Below are 13734 nucleotides of genomic sequence, written 5' to 3'. Positions count from 1 at the left end.
CACTAGAGGCTGATTTGCTCACGCTTACCTCCCTTCACACAAAGGCTATTCTGCTACTTCCTCAGCCAGCTGTTTCTTTTTTTTTTTTTTTTTTTTCTTCAGTATTTTTGAGGCAAAGGTGCCGTGACATCAGCTCTATTATGTTTTGGAAATTCCATGTTTGCTTTCAATTCTGACTGACTGGCCACTGTCCCTATAAAGAGCAAGGACTAAGCCAGCACCTCACAAAAGGCACAGGAGGAACCTGCTCTGATCCTGCCTCTGCTTATCCCTGTCCAGGATGAACATCTCCACACTCTGCCTCTCCATCATCCTGGTTGCTCACCTCTTTTCTCAGGCCCTTCCTGCTCCATGTGAGTACAGCATCCCTCTGCTCTCCTGGGGTGGACTTTAGCTCTGACTGCCTGCAATTTGGAGCAGAACTCACAAAAGTCAGCTGCAAATGTTGGAAACCTGTTTGAATAACTTCTCCTGATTTATTTCAGCTGGTCTTCCTTTCTAATATCCTTTTATTTTAGGGATGAATTTTACTGGTATAAAAGGTTTCAGGTTTCCTCTCCCCTCATTTTCTTGCTGGCCCTTAGGAGTGGACACAGGGTGACAATAGGGATTTTTACCCTGGATGTTATTGTAAAACATTTAACAAACAATCCTAGCAATATTTTTTTATCAAGTTTCTCTGTTCACAGCAATTTTTTGCTGATTTTTAGGGAAAACAGGAGGAGAAGGGACAGTTCAGCTGATTACGGAGGTGGTTGTCTGTGCTCTCAGCCAGGAAAGTACAATTTATTGAGTAATGGTCTCAGGCTGGATTTCCTGATCTCTTGCAGTGGGGTCTGACATGGGTTTGTGCTGCTTCAGCTATGTCTCACGAAAGCTGCCTCAGAGCCATGTGCAGGAGTATTTCTACACCAGCAGCAAGTGCTCCCAGCCAGCAGTTGTGTAAGTACCAGCCCAGGCCGTGAGGGGAGGCTCTGCCAGCCTCCGGGCTCCTGGCTTCACATCCAACAGGGCCAGGATGCTGTAAGGCACCACACCTGGGGAAGGGAGCAGCCAGCCAGGTCCCATGTGCACTGTGTAAGCCCTCACCCTCCTCAGCTGAGAAATAAGTGGTCCCTTGGTCTGCTTGGACTGTCCTGATGCTGGGAGTAAGGCATGGGAAGGAGGTCAGGGGGCAGCAAGACCTTCCAGAGCTTGATGAACTCAATGCACACAACATTCCACACTGCACCCGGGCTCACCCTGTGCACAGGACAAGGGGACAGATATCTGAGCATGGCAGGGTCTCCCAAGGGACCCTGATCTCCCCCTGGGTTTTAGCACACTCTGCAGCTCAAGGATGCTTGAGAGTTTGTGAGAGATGACCCAATAACATGACCCCAGTCCCTGATGCCCCTTTTCCCCCTGGACTCATGACTTGCCAGGTTTGTGACCAGGAAGAAGCGGGAGATCTGTGCTAACCCTGATGCCAGGTGGGTGAAGGAATACGTGAACAGCCTGGAGCTGCAGTGAGCACTGGAAGCTGAGAAGTCCTGCCAGACCACCCAGGAGAGTTTGGCACAGACCTTGCAATGCTACTGCCAAGCACCAGGACCTGCTGAGCCACCTTAGGACCCTGGAAGTTTGTTTTGCCTTGCAAAGGTGTCATTTGTCCACAATAATTCAGCTACACTTCGGGCAGACATGATGCTGAAGACCTCTTGGCCTTGCAGACCCATCTTGGGGTGCCCTGCTGTGTGATGTGGCTAAACTGAGCCCCACCTTGTGCCTCCACTGCTAGAATGGGAGGGGCATTTCATCCCAGAGCTATCTGTGGGTTGGAATTATCTCTGAGTGCTGTTTTATGAGCCCAGGATTAATTTTCCTACTGAATTTTGTAATGGTGCAATAGATGCTGAGAGTAAGATCTGTCCCTAGAGAAGGAAGTGGTACCCTGGTTACTTACAGGATGCTTGTTGTGGAACCACAGTGTTCAGCCTTATTCTCAAATTGCTGTTTTGTGCTGGTGCCAATGAATAAAGCTGTTTTATCTCTGTGTCATCACTGGTTGTTCCCCTTCTGTTTGGAAAATGGGGACCCCACTAAAACTATTTTTGGGGATGTAGGGAAAAAAACCTAACTTCTCAGCTGGAAGTGCCCCAGCCTTCTTAGTCCTAAAAGCCTTCCCTTCTGCTTGGCCTCCCTGATCCCAGCACCACAGCAGCATCAGCCCCAGCACCTCCCAGCCCTTCCCAGTCCCTGCACTTCTTCCCAGCCCTTTCCCCCATCACATCATAGCCAAGGCTGAGAGCTAGTGGGGCTGTGCCACTGCAGATTTGGCAAATAAATGCCTGGAAATCTCAGGGTGGGGATTCAGGGGTGTCCCTGTGGTGAGAGGAAAGGGGGATGGCCAGGACTACATCCCTGGCACAGGCTCCTTTGGAATGTAGCCTGAGCCAGGCTAAACTCTTGGGATGCTCTGTTAATGTTTATTGCAAGACAAGCACCAATTCACTGTTGTTCTGCAGCTTCCTTGGGCAGGAAACAAGATTTTGTTTTAAAAAGCACAAAGTAAAACCAACAAAAGCACTTTATCAGCCTGCGGTTGACACTTAAAACTGGCTGGTAACTTTGTGGGTAGAAAATGAGACTGCTGGTCCCATATCCCTGCTGGGGCTCTGCAGAGGATGGGGACAATTTGGGCTGTGTCCCTCAGAACTGGTTATGAGGGACAGAAAACCAGTGTGAGTAAACTGTCTGTAAAGCAGGCCCAAGCCCTGCTGGTGCCACAGTGCTCTGCAGATCCTCAGGTTGTCTCCTGACCTCTCCTTGCTCACCATCACCTCTGCCCAGGGCAGGGGCAGAGTCTCCATCCCAGGAATTTAACAGATGTGTGGATGTGGCACTTAGGGACGTGGGTGGTCTTGGCAGTGCTGGGGAATGGCTGGAGCCACCATCCTGGAGGTCTTTTCCAGCCTTAGTGATCCTGTGGGTCTGGGTGGGTGGACTCACCTGGAGTAGAGCAGGATTGGGAAAGAAAAGCAGAAACAAGGAGAGAAAAAAGGCTCAAGCAGAGAGACCTTCGAGTTCCCACCTGGACTTGAGCAGATACACAGACCATGTTTGTACTTAGCCTGATCCATCCAGCCCCCACTTTCCACAGGGCAGCACCAAGGATGGGATGTATAAATGGGTTGGTTTAGGAGAAAGGATTCTTGGACAAAGTGGCCAGTGCAAGTTGAAAAGACAGAAATTGAAGAGGCTGAGGTGTGAGGCCAAGATCCAACTATCCGCTCTCCAGGAGTGGCTGAGAGAGGCCATTCCAGGATGTTCATTATGGGTTTGGGAGCAGTGACCAGCCGGGAGAAAAGGTGGGCACTGGGACTGAGGGTGTCCCTGGCACCTTTCTCCTCCCAGGGCTTCTTCAAGTGAAGCTGGGAGAGAGGGAACAGCCACAGGGTTCATGCCCTCAAAAAGGCCAGAGAAAACCAGGCTATCCCGTGTTTTGCCCATGGGACCATGAAGGTCTTCTGATCTCCTGATGCCTTCTGCCGCTGCAGGCAGGGAAGGAAACGTTCCCTAAGTCCAGCAACTGGAAACTGAAACCAGAAAGGCTTGAGAGGGAAATTCCCACAAGTGCCTGGGCACACAGCCAGGGACTGTCCTGAGGGGAGGCAGCTGCAGCACTGGATGATCCAGCCTCTCCAGCCTGTCCCTGCATCCTGGGCATGGGATAAACCCCAGTACTCCCCTCAACTTCCCTTTCTCCAAAACATCTATCCTCCATCCCCTCTCAGCTCAGAGTCCCAGAACAGGGACAATCTGGGGCTCCTGTATTGCTCTGCAGTGCCAAACATGGGGTTGGGATGTCCGCAGGGGTAGGGGAGACATCCAGCACCCCATTCCTGGGATCTTCACCTGCTCCTGTCCATCCACCAACCACTCTGCCCCACAGTTTCACAGCACAGTGAGGCAGCCACACTCAGGATACACCCCCTGCAGATTTGCACCTCTCCATGTATGGCCCCAGCACCAAATCCTGGGGCACAGAATGCTCCTGGGCTGGGCTGCCCTTGCCTGGGATGCTGCTCCTTGGGTGTTCATCACCCTCTTGACTACAGCCGGCTTTCCTGCCCAGAAAACACAAGACTAGAGAGAAATCACAAGACAATACAGAGGTGCTTTCCCAGCCTCAGAGTTGCCAAATCTGACCTATAACTGCAGGGGAAAAAAAATAAACACTAAGAGAAAGCTTGTTTTTTTGCTTTAGGAAGAACAAGATGTGGGCAAGGCTAGGCCAGCTCTGGACTATGCTGTGGGGGCAGTGGAAGAGGGTCTGTAAGAAGGATGGGAACAAAACTTTTAGCAGGGTCTGCTGCTGTAGGTCAAAGAGGAGTGGTATTACACTGAAGGAGGTCTGTTTAGAATGGGCATTGGGAAGAAATTCTTCCCTGTGAGGGTGGTGAGGCCCAGGCACCCAGAGCAGCTGTGGCTGCCCCAGCCCTGGAAAGTGTCCAAGGCCAGGTTGGACAGGGCTTGGACCATGAGGGTCCAGTAGAAGGAGTCCCTGCCCACATCAGGGGTGGAATGAGATGAGCTTTAAGTTCCTTTATACCCAAATCCTTTTGGGATTTCTTCACGGAGTGCAGATGTCAAGGAACTCTGAGCATGATCTCCATGGACAAGGTGTGCCCAGCACTGTGCCTTTGGGCACCTGCTCCTTCCCATTCATGTTCCCATGGAAAGCTGCATCCTGAGAACAACTGCAGAACAACTGAACAATCTGCTGGTTGTTTTACCCCTACAGCAAGAGCTGGACCTTTCCCCTTGTTCTACAGGTGGGAAAGTGAGGAACAACCTTCATTGGGGTGGTCAGAATGAAAGATGGGGTCCCTGTCCCTCTCCAGCGCTGCTGGTCTCAATGCTGCACACCCAAGTGTCAGTTTGATGTGGGGTGTGTGGGGCTGGGAGCAGCAAATGTGTGCGACGTGCCTGGGAGTGTAGAGAGCAGATTCATGAATGCAAAAGTCCCCCATGTGGGTATAAACACTTCTAATTCTGTAGAGGATGTGGGGACTGGGGGTGTGTGCTGGGGGAGAATGAGGTTTTGGAGGCTGTTCCTGAGACTGCAGTATGGAAACTTTATGGGTTTGCCTCAAACCATTTCCCATCTTTACGTGTCCTATAGAGGCTCAGATGGCTCAGAGGTTTGTTCTGTGTGTGCTGGTGAACACCACACAGAGGCACGTAAAAGGGAAAAAGCAAAGGTTTTCTCCAAATTCTTTATTCTCTGGAATCACGAATTGACATGTATAAACCAGGGTTTCCCATCATCCAACATTGGGTCACCCTCCTAGAAATACCTTCCCTGTCACCCTCCTATAAATAATATAATCATCCACAGAAAAAAAAAGGACTGATGGCCCCATATGATGATTTCTTAAATAACTTCAAATAATACAACAGCCAAGGTGCAGTCCCACGGGCCTGGGGTTGGGCAGAGGGATGAGGCTGAAGCCTGGTCTGTGCAAGCAAGGACGAGCAGCAGCCCCCAGCACAAGGTGCCCTTCCAGCAGTCTCTTGGGGACACCTGCAGATGCTCCTGTGGCTCCTCTTGTCCCAGGGTCCTGCTCCATGGCTGGAGCTCAGGATAACATAACTTGACAGTAGCTACTCTTGTCACACTGCTTCGCTCAGTTCTGCCCCAAAATTCTCAGGTAGCTTCGGACCCAGTTGTTTTCAGGATTGGCACAGACCTGGCGGCCTTCCTTTGTGACAAACCTGTGGAACAGGGATGGGACATGTTAGAGCTCTGCTCACACCTGCTTCCCAGGAGAACCTGGATCCCAGCTCTGAGCATTGCAAGAAGATTTTCCCTGTGCTGATGCTGAGGGCAGCAGCTGGCAGTGATGCTCCACTCCATCCCTTCCTCCACTCCTGCAGGACCATCCCTGGGAATCCCCCCATGAGCATCCCCAGCAATCCCTGTGAGAGCCCCTTCTCCTCGGTGTTCCCCTCTCCCTGCTCTGCTCCTACAGCCCCTTGCAGTGCAGAGCTGGTCACCCCCCAGCCCCAGTGCTGTCCCTGTCCCAAGCTGGCACTCACACGATGCCTGGCTGGGGGCAGTTGCTGCTGGTGCTGTAATGGTGCTGGATGAGCCTCCGTGGCAGCTTGTGCTGGCTGTATGTGAAACAGCAGGTTGGGATCTCCAGTCCAGCTACAAGAGGCAAAGGAAGACAATGTGAGCTCTGGGACCTGTGCTGGCAGGGAAGGTGGTGAAAAATTAGAGAATAATTAAGGTTGAAATGGACATTGGGGATCATCTGGTCCAATGCCCCAAGCAGTATCAAGGTGCTGTGAGATTCTCACTCTGCCATTGCTCAGAGCTTCACTTCCACAGCTCCTCCAGCCCCAGGGCAGAGGCTGAAATCTCTCAATTCTAACCAGGAATAAGTACTTTGAGCCCAGGTTGGATGGATGGATGGATGGATGGATGGATGGATGGATGGATGGATGGATGATTTTCTGATTCCAGGGTTCCTACATGCAGTTAATCTCTGGGCAGAGTGAAGAATGGCAAAAATGCTGAAAATTTCCCACTTATCTGTCATGAGAGCTCAATGGAGAAATAATAGGGAAGGTTCATATCTGTTCTCCCTTCACAAATGAAAAAGCAGGACTCACCTGGTCCAGAGAAAGTCTGGGAGAAGGAGGCTGAAATGAGGAGAAGAGCCAATCCAGCTGCAGAGACCTTCATCTTTCCGTCGGGTGAGGGCTGTCAGGGCAGGAGCAGAAGCTCTGAAAGATGCAGCTCAGTGTGCAACAGCTGGATTCAGCCCTCTTTTAAAAGGGAGTCCTGGAGGCAGCTGGGAGCAGCCGAAATGGAAATTCCAGGATGATGATAAAGGATGACATGAAAGTGAAACAGCTGAAGGGAATTAGAGGGAACAGAAAAAAGCAAGGTAGAATGGAATATGGTCCCTCACAATGCCAAGTGACTCAGCATTCATTTTTGCTTTATTCAAATGAAAGGAAACTAAAATGTGCCAAGTGACCTGGCCACAAAAAGGATAATGGTCCCACTGGACTCCAGAGGGGGTTTTCCCTATGAGGCTATGTAGGGAAAGACAATGTTTGCCTAGGATTACGCAGCTCTGGAAAAAACCCCAGCAGGCAGCACAGAAGTGCTCTCGTGCAGTTGTGAGCTGGATGCTTGCCAGAGACTGCTGAGCTGCTGTCCCAGAGCTCAGGGGTAGCTGCACTGAAGGCTCTGTGCCACCCGCAGCACTCAGTCTGCCTCCCCACACCTGCAGGGCTGGAATTCATCTGGCCCAGTCCCTGGAGATGCTGCCCAGGACCGTGTCCCGTGGGCTGCGAGACTCCACAGCCTCTCTGGACAGCCTGCTTCAGAGTGCAATAAAGCTTTATCTGGTGTTTAATTAGAATTTCTTGTTGCCTCTTGTCCTGTTAGTGGCCACCACTGAGAGTTGGGCTGCATCTACTTTGCTCCACATACATTGGTAAGAATCCTCTGAGCCCTCTCCATCCTGAACCGTACCAGCATCTCCTCCCTGGAGAAGTGCTACTATCTCTTTTTCATCTCCATGGCCCTTTGCTGGACTGTCTCAGTATGTCCATACATCTCTAATCCTGGGGAGTCCAGAACTGGACTCAGGTCTTGAAGAACAGACTCACCAATGCTTACTAGAGGGGAAGGGTCCCCTCCTTCAACCTGCTGTCAATGTTCCTCCTCATGCAGCCCAGGAGCCTGATGGAATTTTGGTGGCAAGAGAATATTGCTGCTCATGTCCAGCCTGGTGCCCACCAGGAGCCCCAGGTCCTTTTGTGCCAAACTGCTTTCCAGCTGGTCAGCACTGCCATGTACTGATGCCTGGGGATGTTCCTTCACAGGGTCAGGACTTGGCACTTCTTTTTGAGCTTCATGAGGTTCTCCATCCTGATGAGGTCTCCATGGATTTCACACAGGCCAAAAGTGATAAGACAAGAGGGAACAGCTTTAAACTAAAAAAAAAAAAAAAAAAAAAAAAAAGAGAGATTAAATATTAGCAAGAAATTCTTCTCTGTGAGGGTAGTGAGACCCTGGAGCAGCTTGCTCCCAGGGAGAAGCAGTGGCTGCCCCCTCCCTGGAAGTGCCCATGGCCAGGCTGGACAGGCCTTGGAGCAGCCTGGGACAGTGGAAAGTGTCCCTGCCCATGGCAGGAGGGACAGACCTGCGTGGGTTTTAAGGTCTCTTTCATCCCAAAATATTCCATGATTCTATGATGGCAGCATGTCCCTCTCACATGACAAGCCACCCTCCCAACTTTGTGTCACCTGCCAGCTCGCTGAGGGTGACCTTTGTCCCATCGGCCCGGACATAAACATATTAAGGACTAGCCAGTGTCGATCCCTGGGTTTCCCTGCTGCTGACTGGCTCTAGCTTTGTGCAATAGATCACAACCCTCCAAGGACAGTGTCGAGCCCATTCTCAGCCACTCTCACTGCTGTTTCACTAATCCACCCTTTATCACTTTGCCCTTGGCAGTCACAGGCAACCCAAAGGGCAGGATTTCACCTGAGAGCAGGGAGTTCCCTAGCAGAAGGGGTTTGTCACTCCTGAGACATTTTGCCAGCCTCAGCCACTCCGTCCAAGAGATGCATTGGGTAGAAGATGGATTTCCTGGCTAAAGAGGTGAGATGAAAGTGGGGGACAACCAGCCTGACGTGGGAGAGACCAAGTCTCAGCAGGCCAACAGCTCAGAGCAGATGCTTGGGGAGCAGGAAGAGGGCTGACCTGGGCTTCTGATGTCCTGCCACATTCTGTCGCCCCCCATTGCAGAGAGGCTACTCAGGCATCTCTGGTTGTGTTCCTGAGCCTGGATTTTCTCTCCCAGAACTCTAAACCCCCTGCTTGGCTACCCTGGAGCTGCACATGAGAGCAATGGATGCACTGTCCTTTACCAGCTGCCTTGTCTCCCTGGCAGGGACTGAAAGGAGAAGCTTGGAGGTTCCTTAGACTGGTCTGCTCCTTCCCATGCTTATTCCATGGGGAGAGTTGGTTTTGCATCCCTCCTTTCCCTCATGGTCTGGTCCTGCATTACATCCCTGGTGCTGCTGGTTGTGGCACATCCTCATCCTGGCAGAGACCTTACCAGAGAGGCCTTTAGAGGGAGCAAAGTCTCTGTAAGTCCTGACAAGGATATCAGGGAAGGTGGTGGATTTTGCTGGAAGCAAGTCTGGCAGGATCAGCTCTTTGCTCCCTTGGTAAGTCTGATCAGCTCAGCACAGAACAAGAAGTGGCTCCAGCTTGCGGCTGAATTGCTGCTGAAAAAAACCCCAAATTATGGCTTATTGCCACGGAAATAATTCATTCAGAAACCGACAGTGGGAGTTTTATGTTCCTCTGTTCCTGCAAGTCACATTTGGGTGTGACAAACGCCAGCGCCGAACAGAGCAGTGACAAAGGCTGTGGCTGCAGAAAGGCGCCCTGTGGCTGGCACCACCCCGTCACCAGCAGGTGACAGCTTTGCTCATGGCAACTTCACACCTTCTGCTCACCAGCTGCTGCCTGCAAGGCACCAACCTTGAGGCTGATGATGTGCATGGGGCACAGGGGGATGGGGAGGTGTGGTGGCTGCCATGGGACCTGCAGCTCTGTCTCTCACCTGGAAGCTCTGAGAGGAAAGAAAGCACAACGGAATGTGAGGAGGAGGAGGAGGAGGAGGAGGAGGAGGTTATGTCACCAGCGGGTGCCCTCAGAGCTACTCTGTCAGCTGGAATGTCACTGCCCCGGAATGCCGGGAAGGCTCCGGGACAGGGGGGCAGCTCCTGCCCTCACCGTGCCCCCGCCCGCAGGGCTCTGCTGTGGGTCACCGGCTGCCACCCTGGAGCTCGGCACGGCCATCCCAAACCAGCCGCCCTTGCTGACCTCTGGGCCCGGCTTCTGGTTTCTGGTTTTGGTTTTCTGCTCTGTCCACTGGTTTTCGCTTCTCTGGCAAATCCCAGAGCTCTCTGCTATTGCAGTTCCTGCAGTTTAAGTGTTTATTAGCTGACCCCTCCCAAGCTTCCTTTATTATTCCTGGAAAAAAGCCATTCTTTACCACTTTTGCCTCACTCGACTGGGGTATGAGGTTTGTTTTGGTGCAGGCAGGGTAGAAATTATTCAAAGGAGAAATGGGTAGGGAAAGGCTGTCATGGAGCTGCTGAGTCTTCACCCTGGGGTATAAACAGTGACAAGGATTAGCCCAGAAACTTTCAAACTCCTTCAAGCTGCCCTGAAATCCTGCCCTTGCCTACAGACACAGGTCACAAAGCCAAGAAGCCAGGGCAGGGGAATGGGGGTACTTTACCCATGGGTGATGGTGAGGGCTCTCCCCAGGCTGATGGACTTTGTCAGCCTCCCCCTGGGGCACAGCTCACCTGTGGGGGCTGCACTATCCCAGCCCTGGCACTGAAGGACCTTGGAGCACAGGAAGGATTATTATTCCACTCTTGTTACTTCCTGTAACCTTTTCTCTCTTTCTGTAGGTCCACAAGTGGATGCAAGCTCTGGGGAGTGGGATGATCCCTTTGAGGCTTCAGCTGGGGCAGAGGTGAGGTGTCAAAGGGGGTCAAAGGACTGTCCCTCAGGTGATCCCTGACTGAGCCCAGGTCCCTCTACTCCCACTCACAGACTAACCCACCAAGCCCCAAGGAGTGGCTGCACATTCCTGTGTGGTGCCCATGGGATGCAGGAACCCTGGGGCAATGGAGGGATGGGGATGCTGTGGCTGTGGAGGTGCTGGGGGGATGCAGGAGAGGCCGTGGGTGTTGTGGAAGGATACAGGGGCCCACAGGGGGAGGCTGCAGGGCCATGAAGGGATGCAGGAGAGGCTGTGGAGCTGCAGCACAATCAGGAAGCAGTGCCAAAGCTCCCCAAGCCCTCCCCTCTCTCCCAGGGATGCGGGTGCCAGGCACATCCCATGCCAGCTGGGCCAGCTGGACAATATCCCCTTTGAAGGGCACAAACCCAGCTGGGGTGGAAAAACCCTCCATATTAGGGAGGACAGGACCTGCACTTCAGAGAAACACTGCTGAGCACCCCTACCATCAAACAGCCCACACGTGGGAAGTGGTTTGACAGCTCTGAATGAATCGTGATGCCAGTAAAGAGCAGTGCCTGAGCACGGCTGCTCACTGGCAGCTGCAGAGCTCACACCTCGCTGTGGGACTGGGGCTCACAGCTCCCCACAGTGACACAGCCCTGCCAGGACCCTGCAGAGAGTGGCCAGCACCGGGCAAGGGAGGCCAGGGGCCATCAGTCCCCAGCCCTGGGGGGGTTTAACACATGCGTGGATGTGGCATTGGGGACCTGCATTACTGGTGGCTCTGGTAATGCTTGGAGGATGGTTGGACTCAATGACCTCAGAGGGCTTTTGCAGCCTAAATGATTCCATGATTCCATGATTAGAGATGTCCTCCAGCTGTGGCAATAGCCCTGACACAAGTTTGATGGTTATCCCTGCTCTCAGAGGAGGTTGTGGTTATAACCTGTGGGGATCAGCCAGACATCCCTGAGGCCACCTTCACCCATCCCACCCAAAAATGCCTAGAATGCTGCACAGCAGGAGCACCAATGAAAATTAAAACTATTTGTGTCTTGTTTATTTTTATTTTTCCTTGAATATAACAAGCAGGCAAGGCCCACTGGGTTCATCAAAAGTGGGTTTGGTATTCATAGAATCATAGAATCAAAGAGTGGTTTGAGTTGGAATGGACCTTTAAGAGCACCTTGTTCCACCCCAGGGACACCTCCCACTGTCCCAGGTGCTCCCAGCCCTGTCCAGCCTGGCCTGGGACACTGCCAGGGATCCAGGGGCAGCCACAGCTGCTCTGGGCACCTGTGCCAGGGCCTGCCCACCCTCACAAAGAAGAATTCCTTCCTCATATCTATTCTAACTCTACCATCTTCTAGCTTCCATCCCAGCAGAGCTCTGAATTTTCAGCCAGGCCCTCCCTGCTTTTTTCTGGGGGACTCAACAATGATCTGAGCAAGGTGGGCAGAGGATGCAGCCCCAGCAGAGACACTTTTTCTGTTCCTCCCAGACATTTGGGGTCTGAGGAATGCTGAAGGGGGTGGGTTGGGTATGCCCCAGCCCCTGGAGCCAGCAGTCAGGGTGAACCAGGGACACAGCCCCACAGTCACCTCCTTAAGGCTCAAAAATTGAAAAACCTCAGGTTTTGCCTGTTTATTTCTTTTCTTTTCATGCCAAGAATGGAGAGGGTTGTGGAGCAAAGACCTTTTTTTATTTCACCTTAATTTTCTTTGAAATACTGTACAGTTCATCTTCTTTGGTTTGCTCTGCTTCAAAAGAAAGGCCAGGAAAAATCAGAGGCATCAGCCATTAGAAAGAAGAGTATTCCCTAGAATATTTTATTTTGTAAAATGCCTTTGTTGGAGTAAGAATGGGACCTTTACAAGATACACATTTCTTATCAGCTATGACCAGCTTCCTGTCCTGACATGACTTAGGGGAAACCAAGTGTTTTCTGTGCACCAGCCAGAGGTGACCAGCCGAGGCGGCTCCCCTGGAGCCCCCACACTGGAGACAGATGCTCCCCAGGCACTCCCACAGGCACAGCCTCTTACTGCAGTCAGTTCCAGGATGTGACATCATCTAAAAAATTCCAATATTTCTCCAGCAGTGTCAAGGATGGCGGGGGTGAAATTTCTGGACCCTGGTGGAATGCCATCAGTGCTGGAGCTGGAGCAGGGCAGGATGGAGCTGCTGCAGGGGTTGGTGGACCTTGGCTTAGGGGCAATTTCTGAACTCAGGACATCTTTAATGACTTCCTTTTCTGAGTGAATCCCAATTCCTCAGCATTAAACCCTGCTATAAATAGCAACTTACATCACCCAGTCTCACCAGTTTTTTTCCAGGTTCTCCTTTCATTCAAGACAGAGAATTTCCCTATTTCTGACAGAACTTATTTTGGGCATTTGCTTTACTTAGCACTTTCTCCTGGGGTTTTTTGGGGGACTTGTAGAAAAAACCTCAGTCATATCCCTCTGTAAAACAGGGCAACATCAACCAGATTCCTTTAGATGGCAGATCCCACTGACTCCAAGCCCTGCCTGCTGGGTCAGGAATTCTGGAACCACTTCACAGGAAAATTCCTCATTACACCACCACTTTGCTGTGTAATTAAATTAATCCCCCCAGAGATGCTCCAGCCCATTTTTCCCACTCTTCCATGGCCATCTTCATGTCTCAAGGCAACTCCCAGGGAAGATGGTTCCTCATCTGAGACACACTGAACCTCCCTTCCTAAAAGGGGTAAGAGCTGGAAGAGATGACTTTCTCTTTTCATCATCATTGGAATGTGGGAAATGGGTAAGAAAACATTTTTTTAGGAGGATGTTGCATCCCAGACATCACTGGCATGACTGTAACCTCCCACCTCCATCCAGCTGGCCATGAGCTGGCAGAGCAGGATCTTTTATCAGATTTCTAAGGAAGAATTAGATTCCTAGAAACCAAGCAACTTGGCTTTGGGGTTATTTTTGGCTCTCAGCTGTAGAAAAGTTTCAGCCCTTACCGGTCCCCTATAAGACACATTACCTAAACTAAGCTGATCCTAAACTGACTTAGGAATTTTTTGCTTTTATTAATTTCAAAATAGCCCCTGAGAGTCTAAAATAATTTTTATGTGCTTGCTGACAAAGGGATTAAGGCGCAGAGGTGTCCAGCTGCCTGAAAGGAAAAATCTCTCATT

The 13734-nt window shown here is 51.4% G+C and overlaps 2 protein-coding genes across 2 annotated transcripts; one reads left to right on the top strand and one right to left on the bottom strand.

Annotated features, from left to right (window-relative positions):
* Positions 1 to 202: 202 nt before the first annotated feature.
* LOC131566446 (C-C motif chemokine 5-like) lies at positions 203 to 1664 on the top strand. The gene is made up of 3 exons (XM_058817757.1): positions 203 to 353; positions 831 to 942; positions 1425 to 1664. Exons 1-3 carry the CDS (start codon positions 281 to 283, stop codon positions 1510 to 1512), a joined length of 273 nt encoding a protein of 90 aa, XP_058673740.1. The 5' UTR covers positions 203 to 280; the 3' UTR covers positions 1513 to 1664.
* A 3678-nt stretch (positions 1665 to 5342) lies between these two features.
* LOC131566445 (C-C motif chemokine 4 homolog) lies at positions 5343 to 6783 on the bottom strand. The gene is made up of 3 exons (XM_058817756.1): positions 6664 to 6783; positions 6085 to 6196; positions 5343 to 5760 (listed from the first exon to the last, which is right to left on the bottom strand). The coding sequence occupies exons 1-3, from the start codon at positions 6734 to 6736 to the stop codon at positions 5673 to 5675; spliced, it is 273 nt and encodes a 90-aa protein (XP_058673739.1). The 5' UTR covers positions 6737 to 6783; the 3' UTR covers positions 5343 to 5672.
* Between the last annotated feature and the right edge of the window lie 6951 nt (positions 6784 to 13734).

This window comes from Ammospiza caudacuta, chromosome 20 (genome assembly GCF_027887145.1).
Source record: "Ammospiza caudacuta isolate bAmmCau1 chromosome 20, bAmmCau1.pri, whole genome shotgun sequence".
Taxonomy (NCBI): domain Eukaryota; kingdom Metazoa; phylum Chordata; class Aves; order Passeriformes; family Passerellidae; genus Ammospiza; species Ammospiza caudacuta.
The sequence above is the reverse complement of the archived record's forward strand: the minus strand, read 5'-3'. Positions and strand labels throughout refer to the sequence as shown.